The sequence below is a fragment of the Mercenaria mercenaria genome, chromosome 3 (genome assembly GCF_021730395.1).
Source record: "Mercenaria mercenaria strain notata chromosome 3, MADL_Memer_1, whole genome shotgun sequence".
NCBI lineage: Eukaryota > Metazoa > Mollusca > Bivalvia > Venerida > Veneridae > Mercenaria > Mercenaria mercenaria.
This window is the reverse complement of record NC_069363.1, coordinates 18,163,979-18,191,450: the sequence shown is the minus strand read 5'-3', so window position 1 is coordinate 18,191,450 and position 27,472 is coordinate 18,163,979. Positions and strand designations below refer to the sequence as shown.

The following is a 27,472-nucleotide window of genomic DNA, read 5'->3' as shown; positions in this document are numbered from 1 at the left end:
ATGATGTGCAGACTGTAAGAGTCTACGTTACACCCCTCCCGCCCCCAACCCTCCAAAAAAAAATTAGTTTATTGCCCGTTAGTATCCAGTCACCATCAACACATATACAACACATTAACACCTTGCTTCCCCCACACACCTCCCACCTCCCATCAAATACAATCTTTAAATTTTGCTGATGTAACCTTTTGGGCATATCTTGTCTGGCTTGCTGGAGCTCTTGTTTAAATATATTCTGAAGTTTTAAAAAAAACATCAAGGGTTAAATCAAAATCCACATTGTAGAATCTTTTTCATCTGAACATGTAAAACTACTGTAACTATAGTTTCTCTTTAACTGTATTTCAGTACTTGTTTCTTTTCAGTCTTTTACCAGGATCTAAATCCACATGTTAACACTTTGTTGTTGGTTATGCTCTTTTGTTAATGGACAGAATGTTATATACTATTTTTATGTTCTGTATAGGCTATATACTATATATACTCATTCCCAGTTTGTTTTTAAGAGACCGCTAAAGCTAAAAAAGAAATTCCTGTAAATGACTTATTCTCATGAATCACTTGGTAGATTTTCATCAAACTTTGTCTGAAGCATCACTATTTTGTTCAAATGGGGACACATGGATCTTTTTAGGAACCACTGAAGCTAAAATTAGAAAAACAGTTTCTCATGAACTGCTTGATAAATCTTCATTAAACTTGGTCAGTATCATCAGTGTAAAGTCTATTTATTACTAGATGCCCACGGGCAACATGTCGAGCCCGTCAGCTGTCAAAAGGACTGGGAGTTGCACACGACACTCTGTCTCATTGAGGCAAACATTTATGCCAGATAAAAAAAAGATTGCAAAAAGTTACAATATAAGTTATTTGTAGTAACAACTAAGGGAAGTAAATCTTAAAAAAATAAAAAATTCTAAGTCCACACAAAAATCCTTACCAGTAGAGATAGGTCAAAATACACCTCAAAATTGGATGTAACATGCATGTTGAACTACAGAAAAGTGGTCTTGATTTTTCCCTACGACCAGTAATAAAAAAAGTTACAATATAAGCTATTTATAGTAACAACAAAGGGAAGTAATTCTAGGTTCTTGCACATGACACTCCATTTCATGATGGTGAACAATTGTGCCAAGTTACATCACAATCCCTCCATGCTTGAAGAAGAAAGGCTCCGGACAAAGTCATTATTGAATTTGACCTTTACCTCTAAATGTGACCTTGACCTTTGAGATAGGAACCTGTGGTTTGAGCATGACACTCTGTCTCACTGAGGTTAACACTCGTGCCAAATATAAACAAGATTGCTCCATGTATGTTTAGTTCTTAAGACTACAACAAATGGAGTTTGAAAAGATGGAAAATGCACTTTAAAATGTTTTGATGGTAGGTTCATAAGTACTTAATATATTGACACAGAAAGTTCCTGTTAACACCGTTTAACTTATTTAGGAAAGATGTATGAAATTATATTATTATTACAAAGATAAGGACATTATAAATGATAAACGGTCGAGTTGTTACCCTTTTCGAGCATAAAAGTAAACCCTAAGATCATGGCATTGAATTATAACAGGAATTAATCCTAAAACTTTAAAATCTTTTGGCAGTAACCTTAACAATATTTGGTACCCTATGTATGTACATAAATGCTTTAGAAATTAGATATAGAACATGGTTTTATTGTTGAGAAATAGATAAAATGTAATAAAATTGTTCTGTATTTGAAATATTGATTTAATAATAATAACTTAAGATCCAAAACTGGTCATAAATGGCGAAAAAATAATCGGATATGAAAGCCCCACCACTAGTCCTATGTATAGCGGCTCAGCAAAGAGAAACCTTTCATACGAAATAAACCACGAAGTAGTTTAAGCCCGAAATGTGGTATAAATACCATGTTTGATTGAACAAATATACTAAGAAATGTGTCAAACACTTAAAAAATATCTATTTCATCAAACATTCCCAAACCTGGTTTGCCGTTCTTTCCACAAAGCCAATGTTCTTATCAACAATTAGATACTAATGGAAATGTTAAACGAGTTAAATATTGGTGATTTTAAATGGTTTACTGAAGGAAAAAAAAAACATTTTTCGTTTGCAAGCATAATATATACCCTTCAATGTGTTCATAATTTAGCCGACATAGGGGTGTCCGAAAACGTACGAGACAAATCACTATGTAGGATCTGTAAATATTTTGGCTTTTTAAACATCAGTGGTCACAAATTAATTTGTATACTGAAGTCACTGAACTCGTAAATTATCTTTCATTTTATGATAGAGACAGTGTAATGACATATTTACTGTCATAATGAAAATATGTATTCATATTCATTTGAGTGTGTTAGTTAATATTGTGAACTAGGACGCTTTGGTTGACTTTATTTATAAAGGCTTCACAGCATCTGCTAACGTAGTCTTTACTTAATATAATTTGCAACAAAATAAAATCTAATATCTATTTAAGGCTTCTGCTACTTCTGTAAAGATTTTTTTTAAATATTTAAGTGTATCATTTATGATACTGAATGTGATTCAATGATCACAAGCTGACTCGCAAAATTATTACATGTATAATGATATGGCAATCGGAGATTCTATCATGCTGAAACATGACATGATTTTAGGAACGCTAATTTTTGCATGCAGTTTTATTTCTTTCAAGACAGTTTGTCCCATTTTCCTGTTCACTGTCATTGTGTTCATAATTTGTTGTCTTAACTGGTGTAAGTTGAGAGGTTTACCGAGATCTTGCTGCAGATTATAGCTCAAACATTTTTTACCCAGTGAGTATTGATTCATTTAATCACTAAGTGTTCAACGAGATGCTCCGTTGTTTTTGTGAAAAAAAATTGATATGATATAGGTTGTTTGGAGGCCGGTCTCCTGTTCTAGAATATTTGTTTCAGCCTATTTATTTTATATCGATTGTTGAGATAGGTTAAGTATGTTCGAATGCTGTTCCCCGAACTTCTCACCGGTACTCGCGTGCTCATACAGATTGTAGCGACTGCGGTCAAATTCCGCTCTCATCGAGTTTTGAACCCGCGAATTCCGGACTCCCTACTCCAGCACCTTTCATATTATTTAACATCTCTTAGTTGTTGGCTTTTAAGGTAACATTATTTAACTGATCAAGTTACATGAATTGATAGCTGTATCAAGTGGACAGCATTTGCCCATTTACCGTGGGAGCTAGCCAAAAGGAGTATATCATCAAAACACGGAATTTTTTTTGTGTACAAATCATCTTTATCAGCAATCTACCTGTCCAACTGGATACTTAAAATATCCTCAAAAAGTTGTCTCCCTTTAAAAATTAATAGCACGTACCACCTAGGACATCAATGTAAGTGTACCGTAACGAAGATACGTAACAATTCTTCGAAAATGGTGAGGTTTTAAAGGTGTTGAACTGTCTGAAAGTGTGGTCCCCTTCACGCAGTCCTTTACCACAGTTCAATGTGTATGTCAGTAAATTGACAATTGTTTTGTAGAGGAATATACCTGTTTTATATTCTGTTCAATTTTCATGTAAACAGACATTTCTTGAGGCTATAGTTAATAACGCATTATCACCGATTTCAATCCCGACTGATTCATGAATGCTAACGTGTGGATACATTCTATTTGGAAAAACAGAACAAAACACATATCTGGGATGCTACCGTTATATTTCTTGTAAGAATAAATATATCAAAAATGTGACTGAAAGATCGCCGATTATGAGGTCCGTCAAATTGGGTAAATTTCTAGTCTGAAAAGTAAGAATACAAAAGCATGTATAAACTCCATTTTATAATTAACAATACTTTGCATTAGGATAGCTTAAACACAGTATTAATGTGTAATACCACAAACGGAACTGGATGGTTTTTTTATCGATTGTTTCTGCATGACAATTAATTATGAATGTAGCTCTACGTGCACGATAAATTTTATATATTTAGTAAACATTTGATGATTCTTGCATACCAGACTGGGATTTCTGGTGATCTCACCGGTGCTTGAATAATAATATCTGTCGAGTGTTTACGAATCGGATAGAAATATCGTCCCGAGGGCACCTGCGCATTTAGCGGTAATGAGGCTAGCCGAGTTACCACCCATGCGCAGGTTGCCGAGGGACGGATATTTCTATCCGATTTGTAAACATATCAGTGATATTTTTTCTTGCATATCATATACATATAAGCTTTTTATTCTGGCAGAATTGTTTTGCATACCATATTTTACAAAAAATAAAATAAATAAAGCAAATAGAAATGCACTCTTTGTTGTAGTAGAGTACGTACACAAAGCGCGGGAAATTAACGTCCGTAAGCAGAAGTGACGTCATAACGTTTCAGTGACGCACAATAACAAAGTTCCTCTTTAGTTTTATCATTTGTAGCGTAACGGTATGTTCTTACCGTCAAATAACATATTTTGAATCGAGAAATATGCTATAAGGAACGGAGATAAATTATCAAGGTACCTGATTTTTTTCGTATGTTACATATCCAATGCATGAATCGCTAGTTGTCCTTAACAGCACGAGAGTCATCCAGCATGGGGGTGCTAGATGGGTTTTGCCGGCATGGCTAAAATCACCGGAAACGCCAGTCCGGTGTGCAAGAAAATTCCATCTTATGACTCTCGTGCTGTAAATGACGTATAACGAACTATATATGTACAGAAGATGTGTGTAGTAATAATAATGTTTTACGTAAAACGGGATAAAGATAAAATACCTTGATAGTTTCTCTTTGCTCCTTAAAACATATTTCTAGATTCGAAAAACGTCATTTTACGGAAATAACTTAACGTTTCAATGCAGCTGATAAAACAAAACCGGAACTATTACGTTGTTTTCGACTTTGTAACGTCATGACCTACTTCCTGTTTACGGACGTAAAGTTCCCGCGCTTTGTTAGTACGCTACTATAAGAAAAAAGTGCTATAAGAAAATCATTTGTTTGAATTTATTTTTACTATTATTTTTTGAATATGGCATGCAACAAAAAGATTCAATCACTGGCTGTAGGTGCAGATGGGAATATCTGGCTCTCGGGTAACTGTTAACGCGGTAACTCGGCAGGAGCCTCGTTACCGCTTAAACAGTTACCCTTGAGCCAGATATTCCCATCTGCACCTACAACTAGTGAAAGAATCTTATAGGATTTTGCACGTTTGAGATAAAATGTTTTTGTGAAAGATTGCTTTCAAGCTATTTACATCTATACGGTATATAACTGTATTCATTATTACATTACTCCTTATATAAATCGTTGTTCGTGTGCTCTGTGACCGGTCTATGTTCGTAACAAGTGTACGTGGCTAAAATAATAATAAAAAAATATGGGGCCTCCGTGACCAAGTGGTTAAGGTCGCTGACTTCGAATCACTTGCCCTTCACCGACGTGGGTTCGAGTGAGGGTTCGAGCTTCACTCGGGACGTTGAACTTTTCATGTGAGGAAGCCATTCAGCTGGCTTACGGTAGGTCGATGGTTCTACCCAGGTGCCCGCCCGTGATGAAATAATGCACGGAGGGGCACCTGGGGTCTTCCCCCACCATCAAAGCTGGAAAGTCGCCATATGACCTAAATTGTGTCGGTGCGAAGTTAAACCCAGCAAAAACGAAACAAAACAAACGTGGCTAATAAGTGAAAACTAATTTCCGATATAATGTAATAAAACACTTACTGAATGGCCAGCTGGTCAATAGTTAACTGTTGGTCCTCGTTTCTTCGGACATCAAACAACAGTTTTGACATATGACCGGCACGTCATTCAATAATTATATACTATAAACCCTTTTAAGAATTTGATATCTTTATAAAATAAATAATCATAACTATACATGTTTCGGACCACATCTATTATAAACGCTTTATAATGCAGAAAAAAGTGCACCGATTGATATACTGGATTTCTGAAAGTAGTATAAACTTTACCGAGAATTCGTTGTCTTCACTAAGAATTGTGTTTTGAAATAAGATAGACGTTCATTACAACATTGTTAAATAAACAGAAAGATTATAGCTGCTATATCTCTTGAATCTTCTTACAGTTATTTAATAGTAGTATCCGCCTCCACCTTTGCCACCACTGTGTCCTCCACTGTTGCCTATACCACCACCTAAACCACCACCGTTCAGGCTACCGAATAGTACGTTGATTATCAAAATGAATACAAACACTGAAAACAAAAGATATATCATCAGAATAAATTTCTTTACACATAACGAAAGAGAAACAAACATATAGCATTTACACAGTTTACTTCATAAGACTTCATGTTTTACAGGTATTTCATTCTCATGAAAATCTTACAAGCATGATCCTAGCAAGTTTAATCAAAGCCTTGAAACGTCTAGTGGGGCGGGTTCTGGTAGATTTATTTTCTGTTTTATGGCAACTATTGTGTACCTCAATGCCATTCATTAACAGCTAGGATAAGGCAAAGAATACCTGAATTTACATTTTTTCTGTTAAAACGTCATGTCACCAGTACAAAATGTAACTTAATAAAACAAGAACAACAGACAGTTTACAAATCTTCACTGTGAAAAATCAAGATTCACCACCTTTACTTTATAAAATCTCACTTGTAAATTGCGCTATTCTGATCTATTTGAAACACTCTATTTGCAACAAAGCGAATTCCAAACTTAATAGCGAGCTCGAGAATCGAGCTTTATGGTAACGCAAGTATACTTTCACACTTGGTGATGGATTTTAAAAGTTTTGTCGGAAGTTATAAAAAAGCGCACCCTTGCGGACAGGAAGTACTTCTCTCCGCGACAAATTAGTTTACTCCGCAGCGGATACAGAACGTCTTTTGATTGATCAATAGATTACATAAATATTGTATGACTTTAAATCAGTCAAAACAGCGTTCAGTTATTTTTTTAAAAAAAAAATATTTCAAACATTATTTGGTATATTTGCCATTTTGCCCACACAGCTTGAGTTCGCAGTACACGAGGCCGGGGTTCCCATTTAAATGACGTCATGAGTTTACTATATTTGGCGGATAGGAAGTAGTTCTCTTCGCAGTGAATACAGAACTTCATTCGATTGCTGAAAATTATTCATCACTCAAAAATCATGCAAGAAAGGTTTCCAGTTAGATCTATTTGGAAAAAACATATTATTTTCTTTTAGAAGATCAAGCATTGGCCAAAAAAGAGAAAATATTGTCATTAATAATCTAAAGCCAGTACGAGAACGCGGCAAATAGGTAATGACATCACTATGACTCCGGCTTCCCGTAAACTTTGCAGAGTATGATATTCGCTGTTACAGGTATGATGACACTAAATGTAGACTTGCTCTTTTCAAGTGAATAGGTTCTCGCGGATTCTTTTGAGCAGTGAATAGTTTCTTAGTTAGATGTAAATGATATATATATATATTTATATTTTTTTGAGCTCGCTGTGAGGCTTTGCCTTATTTCATATTAGAGATGTCGTAGTGTGCACTTGTAAAAAAAGCACCTAGTGAGCACAGTTCATATAAATAAATATACCTCTCCGGAGGGTGCACCTATACAAGAGGCGGAAATTGCCTGTAATACAATACAATATGGGCAGTGTGTACTTATAAATGCATTTTCTAACTTAGGCTCATACTTTTACTTTTTTCTGTTTCAACATGTTTGTGATAAGAAAATGAATTGTATACATGTATTGTAAATATTTATCACCGCAAGGTGGAAATAAAGAGAATATATATATATATATATATATATATATATATATATATATATATATATATATATATATATATATATATATATACGCGTTGCGACGAAAATCGGGATTGAGGCCTCTACGGTAACATGCGATATGCCGAATGAGATATTTACTATCAAATGTCATTAGACAGTTCTTTTCAAATGTTATGGGATGAGATGAAGTCGGATCGATTTCCGATTGAGGCAGTGCCTTATTTCATATTAATTAAAATACATATATGAGAAACAAATACAAATGTGCCTCAAATCTAAATTGAACTCTGTGTGACCTCACATGAAGTTATTTAAATGGCCAGCTGGAGAGCAGTGATGCAACTATAGACTTAAATACCTTATCATTGGTAGACCTTATGTAATCTAAGTGGTCAGTGTGAATGGAGACAGGCTAAATTAGGACTGCTTGATCATTGGTAGTTCATCCACCGTCGGTTCTTGAATGGACCCCCCCCCCCCCCCCCCCCCACACACACACACACAAAGAACAACAAAAACAAAACAGTCTCTAAATTTGAGTTCCTGCAGGACAGTTTTTACTTGCAAAGTACATTTTGTATTTTTATTATAGTTTTATTTTACTGCATTATTCCTCAAGAAAACAGATCCTCGGGACATATATATATATACTTCATTTTTATACTTATTTTACATTGATGATGAAACAAATTCTTCTAACTTACCATACCGAAGAATATTCCTCCGGCCAATAATCGATAGCGGTCAGATTTTCTATATAGAAATAAGAAGGGCATGTACACATTTTACTTAATAACAAAATTACTAAAAATAAGAAACCTTAGGTGCAAACATATTACCAAAGTTCAACATTTGATTCATCACAAGGTTTTTTTAAATTAAATTTTATCTTAATTTTTGATTCGTTCTTCGCATGAAGTTTGATGCCATCATTTCGTCATTTTTCCCTTCTTTGTTTCCATATAAAATGTGCAAAAATCTCATACATGCGTTTCTTCAAAGCATTTTTTGTATAAAACCATTGATATGAAAGCTTAGGTGCAAGAACTTTCCTACTCTCATTGAATTTATCTTTTGAATGATATTTATTTCAATTTTGTGAAATAAAAATTTGATTCGTTCTCAGACGGTTTATTTCCACTAATTTCGAAGAAAAATTAACTTCAGCGCGAAGTTGTTGTTGTAGCGTCATAAGCAGACGATATTATAGTATACCGCGTGAACATGCGGTATTGTGATCAAAAGGTTAAAGTAATGATTTAATCATTTAATGTAATTTTACTTCGCGAGTAATTCATTTTGTGTTAATATCACAAATTAACAATATAAGATAAATATTGCATTTTAATATTTCGGTTCTAAAAAGTAAGAGATGCGCATTTCTTCTTATGTTGTTGTTCTCACCTTATTTCATATACATTTAAAAATCAAGTGTCAGTTATGCCAATGATGTCAATTAAACATTAAAAGAGATAGCTTTCCTATCGACCCTTGGGTCACAAATGCAAACTGTCGTAAAAAGGTAAAATACAGAATTTTTGTACATATTTTACTTAATAATTTTTAGTAAATAAATTCAAGGTCCGCCTTGATCAAATTAAAGCTGGAAAATATGTCCGGAGCATGTTTTGTGTACAAGAATGTTTTTGCAATGTAAATAATATCTGCATTTAAAACAGAATTGAATTTTACTTCAGTAACTTAATGATATATTTTTGTTTTCGTGAAAATTTTGCCTGGTTTCATGATCTTTTCAGTTATCATAAATGTCGTCGTGATTAACTACTTTCATAATTTATTGTACATGTTCAATTCAAGATAATTTTACATGAAACAAATTTCTATACTGTAATCATATTGAATGATAATTTATAGAAGTAATAAAATGTTGTATGCATCACGCATAAATCCTTTTTATTGGACCTGTAATAAAACTTGCTAATTACCTCTAAATAAGGAACGTTAAAACAACACAGACGTTTATAACACTGATAAGGCTGTAACTGCGTTTTGAATTTAATACGGGTATTTTTTTTTTGTAATTACAAGGTAAAATTATCATGCGATTTTAATCTTTTGCATATTTTTTTATTTCGCAAACAGTTTTCATATATTGGTGGAATATGTGTAGTTATATTAAAATGAATAATGTCTGCTTGGATACGGCAAAATACCTGTACCAAGCTGATTGCCACTATCTTTTTTTTTTTTAAATTTTACAAACATACCATAATTTTCGATTCATTAAACTTCCTATTTTGTCTATATGTTAAGAATTACTGAATTGATATACGTGTGATGTTCAACCATTTCAGAATAAAATAATTCAAAACCTACACCTGTGTAATTATAAATTGTAAACAGCTGTTTAAAAAAACAAAACAAAACAAAAATAAAAAAACTTACGTATGTATTTTTGTGACATAAGAATGGACGTGGTAGTGGCAGCAGGTATAATACTTTTTTTTTTTTTGGGGGGGGGGGGGGGGGGGGGGGGGGGGGGGGGGGGGGGGGGGGTACCTGATGTGTAAAAGACACATATTATACTTAAAGACAGCGTTATTTAAAACAATGTAAAATCAGATCATATTTCTTAAATATATAATGTCAGATTTTATTTTTCAACGACAACGTATTTTATAGATGGGAGACGCCGTAAAAATATCAATGCTAGTGCTATATAAATATAAAAGGATGTGTCTATGGGTACGAACCTCCTTTTTTCTTGAGATTAAGGGTCATTTTCATTTCAGATTTAGTTGAAAATGAAAAAAAAAATAAATAAATAAAAGACTTCATCGATATTTGCCTTTAACTTGAATCTAAATGGTTTACAGATAGCAATGTTCAGCCGATTTGTTACATTGTTTTTCGAAAACATGTTAAAATATACATTCTTCTTATAAATATTAGAATATGTATGAAAATAATTTTATATGAAAATATGGTTTTTATTGCTGATAGATATGGTCTATTGATATAAAAATTAATTTAATTATTATAAAATAACATGTTTAAAATGCTATGGTTAAGAAAATTACATATTAAACATTCTTTTGATAAAAATGACTTCTTTTATTTCTAATGAAAAATCCCTTTTCCATAATTTGTAACTCCAGTGATAATTCAAGCTTGTTTAATTATCTTATGAAAAACCTTCTCTTTTATTACACTTGATATTGAAATAAACATCCAGGTGACAATACCCGGAGGCAGTAGATATCGACATCGCAATACCGGTCACCTGTTACCAATATATGTTACCAATACCAAATAGCTGTTGTCTCCCCTGATATCGATTTTCTGCAATATCGGTCATGAGGTCAATTCTTCCTCATGAATGGTTTATGGAGACAAACAGTTATATCTGTGGGCCTCAAAACTTAACTAGTCACCTGTGTCATTTACAGTAACAGAAATCTGCATTTTACTGCATATAAGGTAAACTGTCGTGTTTTTTAAGTTCCCGAAAAGGACAGCTGAAGCGCGATTGGATAATGTCTTTAAATTCATTTTAAAGAGCCGTAAGAGTACTGTTCACGTTTTATTACTTTTGTCAAATCGAAGTTTGTTTTCGTATAATTGTCATGATCTTGGCCGCCAAATTAGTGTTGCCTTGAACAAACAATGTTTACCATCGGAGAATGAGTGTTGTCAGTCCAAGATATTGATAAAATCCAATTAATATACTAGTTCATGTAGTTTAAACTGATATGAGTTGATACCATCGTTTTGCTATTTACTGAGATTTATTCTACTTCTATTTAAGAAACATTTAGCGAGATTTTTTTTCTCAACAAATACTCACAGAAAATGATCATCTCAAACAATCCACCCTGTCCAAAACTACTGAATCCGCCACCACTTCCTCCGCCATATCCTCCGCCATATCCACCATATCCGTACTGCATAGCACCATAACCCTTCGGATACATCATAGGCTGATAGTAGTTGGCGTACGCCACCATTACTACGCTAAGAAGCGTGAACACGAAAATCATGGAAACCTTCATCGCTGGCGTTGGTGTCTGAAAATGAAGAATATTAGTTTATATTAAAATCTGAAAAAAACTGTTGTGGAGCAGTAGTAAACCTCGGCATTTATGTTGCAAGTCGAGGCAGTTAGTCTGTCTGTTATAGATTTAGATATTTTGTGTATTTTAAAATATATGTTTCAGTGGAGAAAATTCTAATTATATATTGTGACTGACATTCCAAAATGTAGAATGTACAGTTTATATTACAAGTCAATATCAGAGCAAATCTATTAATATTTTACTTAACATAAATACACGAACTGGGGATGACTTCTCTAACTAAATAGTGAAATCTTAAAATGAAAAACAAATATGTGCGATGTATTTGTCAAACCTCTTCTTAAAAAGTTTACTTATTTTACTCATTATGAATTTGCCAAAAAAAAAAAGCGATAAGTTGAAATAAAGTGAAAGCTTTACCTGTTCTCAGTGAAGATTCTAGTGGCAACTCGCAGATTGTCACTAAACTTTCCAGGTATTTATACGCATAAAAACGCGAGGCACGTCGACCGCTTCCTTCACTTCAAGGCATTCTTCTATTTCTTAGGCCAATCAATCGTTTAAAAAATGTGTTTTATCTAACATGTAAAAAAAGGAAATGTTATAACCCCAAGGCGTGTTCTTTTTACCAAAGAAATCAATCAAATTTATGAAAAAGAGGCAAAAAAAATAAAAGCTTCTCAAGCGAATAAAAAAATCTTATCACTGGTTAACATTTTATAGACCTTAAACCACATTTGGAGCATATTAAAACTTGTGTATGTTGACACCTTGCCTCTAATTATGCTGTCTCACCGTCTTAGTTACAGTGTAACTTAATATAGACATTATTTTCTCCCACGCTACGCTCGTCCGAAAATAAAACATTTCTTGGTTAGAAAAGAAAACAACACTGGTGACGGTTTCAAAGAAAACGTAGAATAAAGCTTGAATTCGGCGTACGGAAATAAAAATCATTTTATGAATTAGTAGCAACCCTAGAGTAAATTTTTTACAATGGTACTGTTACTATCTTTCTAAAGTTAAAACATCAGACTTGTTAAATAATTCAAAATAATGTCTTAAAATTAGCGTGAAAAGTGCAGTTCACTTTAATCATGGTCAAATATCTCTAAAATAAGCATACGGACCTATACATTTCATTTTACCACATTATAGGCCATATGTTTATTTACAACTGTGAGAAGTTTCATTAAATTCTACATTGTAGAAAAATTCTATTCGCAAAAATGTTATGAAAGTTATAATTTTCCCAAAGACTCTCATTATGAAAAATTGCGTGAGGTCCAAATTTTTCAAATCAGTCTAGCAAAAAATCAAGCACACGACCCTATCATTTTTATTTGCTGAATTTTCTAGCTATATTCTGAAGTTTTGAAAAATCAAAGTTTAATCAAATTCTACATTGAAGAAAAAAAAATCGATCAGAGCGTGCAGAACTACCCTAACTGGCATGTTAGAATGTTATATAAATCGTCTTACCAGCATTCCTAACAGCGTGGACGCATTTTTAAAAATGACTTTTACTACTTATATTTTTGTTTGTTAATATATCTGTTGAACTACTGAATATTTCGGACTGATTGTATAAGTGAACGACATAAGAAGACAGAGGGTCTGTATCGCTCACTTGGTCGTTTTATATTTTTAGTCATACAACTTATTTTTACGCTTGCTGTCTGTTTCGCGAGTTTCTAGCCTGCATTTGATTGCAGTCAAAAGACTCGAATCCATCATCACAATTTCCTTCAATCAAGGATTTGAACCATGACTTCCCTGTGTGGAGTTAAACACTCCTGACCTGCACCACAGTGCCGCAAGAGGATCACTTATTTTCAGTCAGGCGACCCCTACAACAACGTATATGATATTACTTAATTAAATATTCGGTATCAAATAATTTCTGATTTGGAAAAATGTGAGGGTCAATATAGTTTCGTATTATGTCGTTCGTCGAATTGTACTTTTTCAGCTAGACTATTTAAAGAATAGCTATTGGACTCACCCATGCGTCAGCGTCTGCGTCTGCGTCGGCGTCCGCGTCCCGATTTGGTTAAGTTTTTGTATGTATGTATGTAAGCTGGTATCTCAGTAACCACTTGTGGGAATGAATTGAAACTTCACACACTTATTTACTGTGATAAACTGACTTACACTGCACAGGTTCCATAGCTCTACTTTGCATTTTTACAAAAGTATGCCCCTTTTTCGACTTAGCAGTTAGCCTTTCGTGTTATATTTGTTGGGGAGGGCCGTCATCTGATGTTGTAAGAACTTGTGGCCCGACCCATTTGCTTATTTGTTTGTGTTTGTAAAAAATGTTGTATATGCTTGTAAATATTGAATGAGCAATAAAATATGTTTAAACTAAGCAGTTTTTTTTACAAAATTATGCCCCTTTTTCGACTTTTATGTTCATTCAGTTGACAAGGCTTTTGAATAGTTGAGCGTTGCTGTCCTCAGACAGCTCTTGATAACAATTTCAAACCATGCAAATTCAACATTAAGCCGTACTGAATTAATTTCCTCTCTTCGGTCTTCTTACCATGATAAAAGAGATAGCCATCGTATGAACATTTCAAACTAATATAGATCACCTTGCTAGCCCTGGGATCACACGAGATACTAGTAGGGTTCGTTTCGTAAATTGAAGTAACAACAAAAGACACACATAGTATTTTAACTTTTGATTTTTGTTCGAGTCTCCTAAACACAAGCATCTACACATACCGTAAAAGCAGGTGTATGAAGAGGTACTCGATCAACACATTGTCAATAATTGTGAAGAGCTAGTCCTGACTACATGTATTGAGCTGGCTGTATTAAAGGGCCAGACAGAATTGCTAAAATAGTGTTATTGGAGTCGACAACGATAAAAATATAATCCCGTTGACAATGCTACGCATGAACTGCTCAATGGCTTTAGAATAGTTTTGGAATGTTACATCCGACATAGACGTATGATCTTGGACATGATCATCCGAAAAGTTCACAAAATAATTTTCTGTCTCAGCTGATATGGACTTAAAGTGCATTTGATTTTTAACATTTAATTTTGATATAAATTACAAATATAGCTTCATTATCCTACTCAGCTGTGACTGCCGAAAATGTTATGTGGGAGTTTAATATTGGTTTAACCTTAGTTTTTAAGGCCGTTCCTGTCAAAACAATTGATCATTTTTCAAAATCTGATATCAGATTGATTCAGAAAATACGAAACGGCTATTCCTTTTGGATCATTGTTTTTATTTTATTCTCAATTATTCAATTAAGCATATTTTCGCTAAATAATGGTAATATTTCAGAGCTCTTTCCAGCGGAGGTGAACGTTGTATGTATAAGAATTTCAAAAACGGTAAACTAAATTAAATGTTTAAGATACTTCATCAAAATATCTATTAAATGGAAAATTTTACAACTTAATGAGAAACAATGACCTTTTCAGTATGGACACTTTTATACTAGATCTATATAACCATTTTTATTCAGAACATTTAATTATCTTTTTTCAGTCTAAATTATATATTGTACTGCGTTTATGCTTACCTTGTTGCTAAGTCTAGTGATCGTACGGACTGACAACATTCAAATAATAATTTCGGTTACCTTTAAATCCATGTTACAAGTTGTACATTTATATTGAGGTGAAAACTGTAACATCAAAATCAAGTCAAATGTCGTATCGTTCAAATCGTATCATATCGTCTCCTTGAATTTGACAAACTTATTCAATCTCGTGTGCTACATCTAAATCTAAATTTTTAATACCTTATGGTTTAATTAACCTCTAGATTTTACAAATATATTTTGAACACGTATGGCACGGCAAAACGTTATTCAAGATCTAGTTTTTCTGAGTTTGGGCACCTCACGTTTACTGGAGTAAACAATGAAATCATACAATACGATTATGAAAACACAACCTCTCTAATACAGTCAAAAATATTCACATATGTGTCTTTAGTAAGTGGCATTCAATGTGAATTAAAAATTGATTGTGTAATAGTGTCATGTATCAAGGTCAGTAGTCCGACAGGAAAAGCCACGTTCTAACTTGACCTAGATTCTATCAAGGCAATCATTCTGACTAAATTTTATTAATATCCAGTGTAAAATGCAGCCCCTATTGCGTACACAAGGCTGTTCTTTAATTTGACCGGGTGACCTAGATTTTGACCCTAGATGACCCATATTCAAACTCGACCTAGACTTTATCATGACAAATATTCTGATCAAATTTCATGAAGATCCGATATAAAATGCAGCCCCTATTGCATACACAAGGTTTTTCTTTGATCTGACCTAGTGACCTAGTTCTTGACCCCAGATAACCCATTTTAGAACTTGGCCTAGATTCTATCAAGGTAATTATTCTGACTAAATTTCATGAATATCAGTTGAAAAATACAGCCTCTATCGCATACACAAGGTGTTTCTTTGATTTGACCTAGTGACCTAGGTTTTGACCCCAGATGACCCATTTTCGAACTTGGCCTAGATTTCATCAAGGTTAAAGTTCTGACCAAAATTCATGAAGATCAATTGAAAAATACAGCCTCTATCGCATACACATGGGTTTTCTTAAGGCATAACCATGGGACGAAAGATCTCTGCGCTGGGAAATCACATCCAGGCGAGTAAAAATTTTGTTTTGGTGGTCAGTCAGGCGTGTGCACGGAGTTTCCGTGCGAGTTGTACAGTATTGAAAATAGATTGGCATTCGACGGTCCGAACAGGTAGACAACACGTAAACTTTTGAGATGTCCAACGACAATGAAAGTTGCTCTTCACCGTCAATAGACTTCAACGAATCCAGACGTCTTAATCCACAATTTTCACTAGAGGATAGAAACGCCAGTGCTTTGGATAGAGGTCAAACATCTTCAGCCGAAGAAGGGAGCATACGTGCCCAAAATCGTGGTAAGCCCTCGGGGGAAACTGATGGAAATGTGTATAAAGCATTCGGGCTCTTAAGAACATATTTTGACTCTCAGTTGCTTGATTTAAAGAAACAGTTTAAGAACAATTTTGCTAACAAACCTAAAGAGAAGGTTCCAAAGTTTAAGAACAAGTTACATAGACATCAATTTGAATTGAACGGCGAGATTATTGATGGTATCGAAGATATAATATCTAATTCTGATTCTGAAGAGGTTATATCAATAGCCGGTAAATTGCTGAAAAAGGTTAAACATCGAAATAACTCATAACGATTGCAGAAAATTCCCCCGGGGACTGGGCAATAGTCCATGAATACGAGACTCCTTCGCTTGGTAGCGACAGTGAGGAAAATAGCAGAAAATAAAGCTATCAAAAAGTTAAAAACATCTCACGTCAAAAATGTCCAGAACTCTTCTTTTGATTTCATGCGTGCTTCTGATACTGCACCAAGACCACCATTGGCTGGGAACCAATATTCATCTCGTCAGCCGGGATTATCACCTTACCAGAGTGGTATTTTTATCAGGGAAAACTTCAGTTTTCGTGATAGATTCAGTTTTCGTGGTAGACGAAGAACTATTGCCAGCGACATCTGCTATGTTTTGGCAAAACCGGGCACATCAGGAAAGACTGCCTTTGGGTCAATAACGCATCAAACTACATACAATCAGGAAGCAAGCCAGAACCCAGAGTTCCAGTTCCAGCAAACACCAATAAATGATAAGTATTATTTAAATTTGTTTGACAATGAACAGTTTTTTAAAATATATGAATAAGATTTTCATTCGATTTCGTCTGATAATTCTATCAATGTCAAAGGTAGACTAAAGAACATGTAAATTACTGGAAAAACATATGGGCAAATGATGATATCATTGATGTTTTGTCTAATGGGTACAAAATTCCATTTATCACCACCCCTCCGTCTTCTTTTGCAAGAAATAATAAGTCTGCAAATGACAATATAGATTTTGTCAGAGAATCCATTTCTGAAATGCTTTCTTGTCAGTATATTGTTGAAACTCCTTTTGTACCTTACGTGCTGAATCCTTTAAGTGTTTCTATAAACAAACAAGGGAAAAAGAGACTTATTCTAGATCTGAGACTTGCAAACAAACATATTTTCGTTCGAAGATTGGAAAGTAGCGTTGGATTATTTAAAAAAAGACAGCTTTTGTTCAAGTTTGACCTTTCTTAAGGTTACTATCACCTTGATTTTTTTCAAGCTCATCAGACTTTTTTACGTTTCTGTGTAAACAATAAATATTTTGTTTCACAGTGGTCCCATTCGGACTTAGTTCAGCCCCGTTTATTTTTACAAAAACTCTTAGGGAGCTACTAAAATTTTGGAGGTTTAATGCAATAAAGATCGTTATGTTTTTGGGCGATGGCTGGGATTTTAATAGTACACTGCGTGATTCTTCATTTGACAAAGAGAGTTTAATTCAAGCTTATTTGTCATAAATAATGATAAATCCATTTGGATTCCCGTTCAAGTTCTCGAATGGATCGGTTTGTTATGGGATAGTAAGCAGTTTTCTCTGGCGATTCCTTCAAGAAGGATCGAAGATCTAAAAATCTGCTGAGCAGGCATTATTGAATCTTTACCTCATGTTTCAGCCAAAAAAATAGCTGTTTGTACTGGTAAAATTATCTCTATGATTCCGGTTATTGGAAACATTGCAAGGCTTATGACAAGATTTTTATATAAGGAAATAGTACAAAGCAGGTCTTGGGATTCTGTTTTCCGATTAAAGGCCGACAATCCGTGCATTTCAGAACTGCCATTTTGGTCTGATAATATTGAGAAAATCAATCGCAAGGGAAATTGCTCAGTACAAACCAACACAAACATTAGTTTATTCGGATGCTTCTGATTTTGCTTTTGGGGCCTACATTGTAAACTTGTCAGTCAATATTTTTCACGGATCTTGGTCTGTAGAAGAGAAGGCAAAAAGTTCCACGTACAGAGAAATTAAGGCTGTTTATTTAGCATTAAGAGCTTATGGAAAACTCCTTAACAATCAAGCTGTTAAATGGTTCTCTGAACCCAAAATTGCGTTCACATTGTTAAAGTTGGTAGTTCCAACCTTGAGATGCAGACACTTGCGTTAAAAGTTTTTGATCTAAATTGTTTTAAATATAGCATAGATTTAGAGTTACAATGGGTTTCAAGAGAATAAAACATTGTTGCAGATGATATAAGTAAAATTCGGGATACTGATAACTGGGAAGTAACAGAAGAATTTTTCGCATTTCTAGATTCAAAATGGGGCTCACATGATGTAGACAGATTTGCCACTTCTCGTAATCGAAAACTGAAAAGATATAATTCAAAGTTTTTTTTATTTCGAATCTGAGGCATTGCTTTACGCAAAAATGGCATAATTCAAATAAATGGTTGGTTCACTAAATCCGTCTTGTAAACAGAACAATTTTTCATTTACTTGCTTGTCAAGCCCACGGAACCTTGATTGTTCCAAAATGGCCAACCTCCCCTTTTTTGCCAATTTTGTTCAAGCCAAATTTTGAAAAAACAGGTTTTTGTTTATGATATTCTAGAATTTGCCAAAGAGCAAAATATTTTTGTTTCTAGTGATGATACAGTTTTCAGTCAATCTAGAAGATTTACTAGTAAGGTATTAGCCGTGAGAATTTAAAGAATGAAAACACATAGGTGATAGGTAAACACAGTTTTTTGGCCTATTTTTATATATTACGATGTGTCGTGGTCATTGTTGTCAACATAGCCTGTATAAACATTAAATTTTATGCTTGTACTGGAAAGTGTTTACACACGGGAAGCTATAGTTTTGTGCACGTTGAAAGTAATGTTATGCTTTGAATCAAGCGTCTTTGCATAATAATTAAACCGCCTACATCAGATGTGAGGCGAAGTCCTGTGCTGCACAGGAAAATAAAGTATTGCGTTTATTTATGTTGTTCTTCTACATGTAATTAAATCTAGTTCATAACCGCCTACATCAAATGTAGGGCGAAATCCTGTGCTGCACAGGAATGATTTAGAGTGTATTGATTCTAATCCATTGCCTATTTACGATATCATGTGTGGGACGATGTCCTGTGCTTCTCAGGAAGTGCGATAATATATTTTGATATGTTTTTGTCTGTAAGGTAGGCCTATCCGTCATATATAGTTCCCATTTTAAAGCTGACGTTAAGTTATCAAAAAAGTATGTTAATTTTTCCCTTCCATTTTACATTTGACAGATGCCTTTAAAGTCGGAGTTTTGAGAGACATAGATTCAGAGGTTACACATCCGGATTTGATAGAAATCAACAAGGACCTGAAACATTTCATAAAATTCTAAGGCCGAAAATACATTTAAAAATTACAATTGTTATTTCAAAAAGTTCTGCAAATGGTGTTATTGTTACAATCTCAGTTCTTTACCAGCCTCCAATCATTCTGTTGCATTATTTTCACATCTTTAAGAAGTACATCTCCGTCAGATTCTCAACTAAATGCAGTGATTTACAGCATTTTTGGGCACACTGTATAAATGGATACAGGGATCCTTGTTTGTCCAAATTGGTCCATTTTGCAAAAACGAGTATTTTAAGAGAAACTGGAAAGCCCGTAATACAAAAACAAGAACGTTGCTCCACAGATTTACAAAAGATAATTGTTCGTTTTGGATTCACATCAAACTTGGTAGACGCTAGATTTACAGTTACATAAACTTTAATCTACAGTTATCAAAAAAGTATGTTCATTTTTCCCTTCCATTTTACATTTGACAGATGCCTTTAAAGTCGGAGTTTTGAGAGACATAGATTCAGAGGTTACACATCCGGATTTGATAGAAATCAACAAGGACCTGAAACATTTCATAAAATTCTAAGGCCGAAAATACATTTAAAAATTACAATTGTTATTTCAAAAAGTTCTGCAAATGGTGTTATTGTTACAATCTCAGTTCTTTACCAGCCTCCAATCATTCTGTTGCATTATTTTCACATCTTTAAGAAGTACATCTCCGTCAGATTCTCAACTAAATGCAGTGATTTACAGCATTTCTTGGGTACACTGTATAGATGGATACAGAGATCCTTGTTTGTCCAAATTGGTCCATTTTGCAAAAACGGGTATTTTAAGAGAAACTGGAAAGCCCGTAGTACAAAAACAAGAACTTTGCTCCACAGATTTACAAATGATAGTTGCTCGTTTTGGATTCACATCAAACTTGGTAGACGCTAGATTTACAGTTACATAAACTTTAATCTGCAGTATGCTAGGGAATAGTGATTCTGGCCTATTCACGCGATTATTTTCTTTTCGCGTGTGCTTTTTTCTTCTTGCTTTATGTTAATGACATAAAAATGTGTTTTTTTTTGTGAACCATTATTCATGTGCGATTCAGTTTTGATAAAGTTTTGTTTGAATGTTTGATATATTGAATATTTGGATCAAATACCTGTTCGGTACCACTCCTAAATAGTGTTTCTTTTTACTGAGTACAGTTAGACAATAAATATTTTATGTTTGGCCTGAATGAAATGAAAGAGAAAACATAAGTGTGTTTGTTAACACATTGTATTTATTCTGTATTAACAAGGTTGAATCTGAATTTCATGTAATCATGGAATGTCAGTTATATGATGACATAAGAATTAGTTTATTTGATAACATATGTATGTTCATCAAATAAAAGTTTTTGAGGTTGTCTAACTCTAACCAGTTTAAGAACTTGCTTTCTAGTCAAAATCATATTCATATACTAGCCAAAACCTGCTTTAATGCTTCAAGACGAAGGCATGAAGATTTATGTATTTAGTAGATAGGTTGGTTTTAAACTGTTTAGATTTAATATGTACATATTGCTAAACATGTTTACAAATACAATATTCACTTATTTTTAAGTCTGTCTAGAGACAATTATTAATCTTTTATTGTAGATGAAATTATTTCTTAATTATGTGCATATTTTTAAAAGGAAATAACAATTTACAGATTATAGTTTCAGATAAATTTCAGGCATAACTACACTCTGGAAATTATTATTATTCCTGAATAAGGATTGTCTCTTAACATTTTTTTTTTTTACATTTTTGTCAAGATGTGTGTAACAAGATGGACGAACCGGGGACAGAAACTATCGGAAAACTTAACACACATTACAATATTTACAAGTTTATTTACAGAAAAATGATTGTTTACGATGAATGAAAAAAAAACTAAATAGAAGAAAAGGAAAAAAATACTGAGCTCAAAATCCGATTTCTGAAAGATGTTCATTTCTATCAATTACAGTTGATTGTTCATGTGACGATTAAACAGATGGTTACTTTCTCTTAAAACTTAAAGAAGCACTAAGAACTAAAATTTAGTAAAATAATGTCCCGCTAAATCGCGAAAACGTTGTCTCTTTTGGCTCCCCATGTCCAATGTTCGTAGGTGTTTGTATCCCTGAGCTGCCTCAGTTGACTACAAATATCAGCGTCTTGGCGGTTAAGGCACAACCATGGGACGAATAATCTTTGCGCTGGGAGATCACATCCAGGCGAGTAAAATTCAGCAAACCTCGGGTAAAATACTTCCGGGTCGTGACATCACCAGGTAAAAAGTCGTCTGGTGGAAGAAGCTAAAATATATAACATATGGTAAGCTCCACAGCAATACAAATAAGGGCATAAAACCTCTCCTTTGGGTACATCATACCTCCGTAAGCTCTCATAAATAATACGTGCTACTAAGTTCATACGTCACGTGATTACAATACGTCATTTATTACTTTCATTATTTCTCAAATTAATTACTTACTAGTCTTAAGTTAAGGTATGAAAAGATATAAAAAGATTATGTTAAAAAATTACAGATAAGGAAATGATAAACAGCAGCTATTATTTCCAACCACAAATTAACAAAATGCAATGCAAAACAAACGTAACACAATAGCTGGTATGAATGTAATATCAACTACCATGCAAAAAAAACCCGGACATTTTATCGATATGCTATAGACTGGCACACAAAAATTTCAAATTACAATTACATATCAAATACACGATACTATACTTGCCAACACATACATTTATACATTACAATGCAATGCAATGCAATACCGGCGTTCCAAAATTTACAACGAAAATATTGACGTATACCATTTATGACAAAGATAACTTTCTAATTATCATGTTACACAATTTTCAATATAAATTGTACAAATTATACTAACGAAACATTTTAGATCCCTCTTTCGAAATAATTAACAAAAGTCTGAAAAAATTAATAAATTAGCCTGACATACTGAAACTAGCTAATCTCTTGCCGAAATGAAAACGTTTTACAAAATTCTGTAGAATGAACAAAAATTTACTAAATAAAATCGTAATTAAAAAATTATACAAAGATCTAACAAATAAATTTCCTACCTCGATCGGGCAAAATTTCTACCAAAAATATTAAAGGGCATAATTTCGTCTGACTGTCAAAAATGTTGTGCACTAGGCATATCTAGTCCAGTCTATTTGTAGGGTTATGTCCCGCCAAATATTTGATTTTCACGGGACTCACGACAGAGCCGTGAACTCATGCTATTTCGATTTTCACGGGAGTGAAATCCGATTACTTTGGCGCGGATCTGAATTGGACAATTTAAGACCCGTTATAGTGGTTTTGGGGATAGAAACATAAATTACTGAAGTTTGAAAAATATCAACTACCTTATGACTGAACCGAATTTAATGAAATTTACATGGAGATTTAAGTTATAAAATACAGGAAAACACGAGAGATATTTTGTGTTTTTGCGTAAAATCTGACATTTACCTCAATAACTAAAAAATTTACAAAAAGATGATGCAATACCTGCATTTAAACTACAGATACATTGAGGCCCGTACGTCAGTTTGTGACAATGTGGTGTAAGACTTGTTATTTTACGTTGTAGAATCTAAACAGTCTCTTATAATTCAAATCATGAATGACATTATACTTTTATAGCAGGAATTGTATAGAATGTATAATGCAATGTTGTACAATGATGAGAATTTAATAAACGAATAAACTATAAAACTATAAACACTTTGTGCTTTAGGTCTCTGCTAATGTAGGGATAACGCATGTTTTTTCGTGTTATAACATCTGCAGAATCCCGAGGGATGTGTTAATATGGCGCGGATTAATCTAAATGCACCCATCCCCAATTAGGGAATCGCGAAATACTAGTAAAACAAATTATCGTGTCGGTAGCCAGACAATCCCAAAAGCTTAAACATGTCAGGATCAGGTCTTTTTTTTTGATAAATGTATCTAGATAGTTATAATGTTTGTACTATTGGTCAAGGCTGCACAGAGATGTTTGTGTGATATTATATTGCTTCCACAAATAATCATTGCTTGACCCCTTTGCAGTCATTAAGGGAGTCATTAATATCATGATAACTCACTTTGTAAAACCAAGATTTTATGCTCTTAAATCATCCACCACTCAGAAAGTTTCAAGTGCACTTGGATTTACTCTAGTCTATATTCCTGGCCGGCCAAACTTGTAGTACACGTTTACTATCATTCACACCCCAACAACAACCATTCCCGCTCCAACTCCAGGTAATATAAAAGTTTAGCCTTGCATTGCCAATAATTCAAACACAACACAACTTGATTTCCTATTAAAAAGATGAGACTGAAATTTGTGCGTTATTATGCAACAAATAACTGTTTGCATGTAACAACTGTTACGCTATAGCGCCAAACGTCATAGCGGCGTGCTGAAAAAGACAATCACACAAAACAGGTTCATATCTAGTAGGTGTTATCAAAGATGTACAAAATAATCCTTGATGTCATGTTAGAATCAAAACAATATGTTTCAAACAGTGATTTTCTCTTGAATAAAACCATTGTTTTTCGTTTAAATGCATTTTTTTTTGTGTTGTTGTTGTTTTGTTATTGAACGAACTCTTCAACGTTTATCGATATTAAAATGGAACTAGGTGAAGTTTTTATGTGCGCTATTTATAGAACTGCGTCAGGTCATGCATATTAATGAAAGTAGTCCGGCAGTATACAATACGGAAGATACAATACGGAATTTAAATGGTACCATACGGATTTTTTCTGCCTGTTCATATTTAATTATGAAATACAAGCCGAACTATTTTACAGAATTTAAATTGGTAGATTTAGAGGTTATTATACCGAGCTGATGTGCCTTAAGGCGATATTGGCATACCAGATGAGGTATTGGCCCGAGGGCAAATACCGGTCTAGAATGCCACTATCGCCTTAAGGCACACCAGCCCTTTTTTATAACCGTTCCACTATACTGTTAAAGAGAAAACGACATTAAAATAATTTCATGTTGCATAGTGTCTTTGAAAGTTTATGTAATGCGTTTTCTGACGACGCTGACGTTATTTCCTTTCAAAAACATTTGTTTTAAATTCATGCATTTTAGTGCCGTAAGTTCTTGTGTCAGACTTATTCAACCTCCGTAGAAGAAGAAGGTAGGGAAATTGTGTATTCATACCGTGTATTCTTTTGTAAAATAAACGTTAGTTTGTATATACTTGACATTCTGCTCGTGGATGTTTTGAACAGCCGGAAGTGTTCCTGGTATGGATTTTTGGCACACCAGGACGTGTGCTTGATATCGATATCAGGCACGCCAGCTCACACGGATGCAAATATCGGCCTCACGCTGCTCATATACGTTTAAAATCAATGCAAATATGTTACTATATTTAGTAACATATGCAACAAAGTAAAATATAAGACAATATGCTAAAATGCATAGTTCTATACCCCACCCGCCTATTTGGCTGGTAAAATGAAAATAATTCATTTTTCATTGTACAAATGGTGTAACTGTCTTACCTAAATGTGTACAATCATTGTAATACGAAAATAAGAGCACCTGGATAGCATGTTTATAAATATGAACTTTTGGGGGCATTTTAAAGTTAAAATTAGCATTTATTCTTTAAAAAACTCATTTTTATTAATTTTTCACTATAAAAAATCAAATATAAAAAAAATGTATGTAAAATAAAAAAATACTAACAATCGCAGCGAAAAGTGGGTCTAATGCGAAATTCTAAATTTTGGCTGATATAAATATTTAGGAACCCCACCCACTTTTTGGCTAGTAAAATAAAAAATAATTCATATTTTATTGTATCAGTGGTGTAATTGTCTCTCTCAAATGTGTACAATTATTTTAATACAAAAATAAGAGCACATTGGTACAATGGATCTGAATACAAATTTAAAATAGGACCCCTTTCCGAACATTTTGGGCCATTTTAAGGTTAAAATTAGCATTTATTTCTTATAAAAACGCATTTTCTTAATAATTTTTCGATATAAAAAATGGGACTTGACTTTCTTGTGTTGATTCAAATAAAAAAAAACGTATATGAGATTAAAAAAAAAAAAATACTAACAACCGCAGCGAATAATGGTTCTCAAGCGACATTAAATTTTGGCGGCCATCTTGGATTCTGAAAAACGTACCATGATTTCAGCTAGTCACTTGGTAGATTCTAACATTTCAGCCATTCCTCTGAATTTTTTGGTGAAATTATAAGGGGACCTTTTTTGCATATAAATTTCCCCAGACACTAGACTATTATCTGTTTCACGATGTTTATTATATTGACAACCTAATTGATATATATTAATTGATAGCTATTTAAAGCGCTAATGTTCTCTAGCGTTAGTGAGATTTTCATGACACAAACATTGTTCGGTTATTAAGGACAGGTCCCTTCACAGACAGTCAGCCACATTTGAGAAATACTAGTATTGAAATGTTGGAATTTTGTTGATTCTGGTGGATTTTATGACAAACCAGGTTCAAGTCCGAATCCTGCAAGTTCTTAGATAATACGTCAATTCTATGTAAATGCATTCCAGATTTTACCTTTTCCTTGGGGGGGCCCCAATACCTACACCTGTAGGAGAAACACCCTCCCGCACCTAACCCCACTTGCCCTTTCACTGCTCGTATTCGCACCCACTTCCAGAAAATCCTGGCTAGGCGTATATGTATGTGTATTTAAAACACAACTACACAATGTTAGTTTGTCTGCCCTGTCTGACTGTTTGATAACATTTCTGAGAACATCATCATCATCATCATCTTTGATAATGGCAAGCAGTCCTGTTGGACTATAATGGCCATGCGTGGGGGTTAGTAAAGTGAAAGATTATCAAGCCTCCCAAGCTACTCAATCCACCCAGGAGGACATTGACAATGTGATAAAAAATAGAGCAAAAACCTACTCAAGCCCTTAAAGCCTATACATTGCATAATCTACTATGTACATGGTGAAGAAACAAGAGAGTTAGTACTGTTAAAAGATAAAAGCATATATGTACTGTCTAGGGGATGTGTGGTAACACAGTCAGTCCCGACTTAAACACAGCGTTTGAGTCAGCACTGACTAAGTGCACCGGCAGTGAGTTCCATTCAACTATTGTCCTAGGGAAAAATGAGTACTTTATGTAGTCAACTGATGAGTGTGGTATATGATATGCTAGTTGATGGTGATGTCTGGATGTTCTTAATAGTGGATCCATATATTGTAAAGGTATTATGTCAACAAGCCCATAATGTATTTTATGGAAGAGGCTAAGACGGATGTTCTGTCTTCTGCGCTCTAAGGACTCCCATTGTAATTGCTGTAGTAATTGTGTTACAGTACCCGGCGACTTTGAATAGTTGTTGGTAACAAACCTAGCGGCCCTCTTTTGTACATTTTCTAATTTCTGCTTGTCATTTAATTGATAAGGGT

General features: G+C 33.9%; 1 protein-coding gene across 1 annotated transcript; it reads right to left on the bottom strand.

Moving 5' to 3' along the window:
* Window positions 1–3,667: 3,667 nt before the first annotated feature.
* Window positions 3,668–12,277, bottom strand: LOC123523639 (ctenidin-1-like). Its single transcript, XM_045301295.2, has 4 exons — window positions 12,185–12,277; window positions 11,536–11,755; window positions 6,064–6,194; window positions 3,668–3,769 (listed from the first exon to the last, which is right to left on the bottom strand). The coding sequence occupies exons 2-3, from the start codon at window positions 11,738–11,740 to the stop codon at window positions 6,070–6,072; spliced, it is 330 nt and encodes a 109-aa protein (XP_045157230.1). The 5' UTR covers window positions 11,741–11,755; window positions 12,185–12,277; the 3' UTR covers window positions 3,668–3,769; window positions 6,064–6,069.
* Window positions 12,278–27,472: the final 15,195 nt, after the last annotated feature.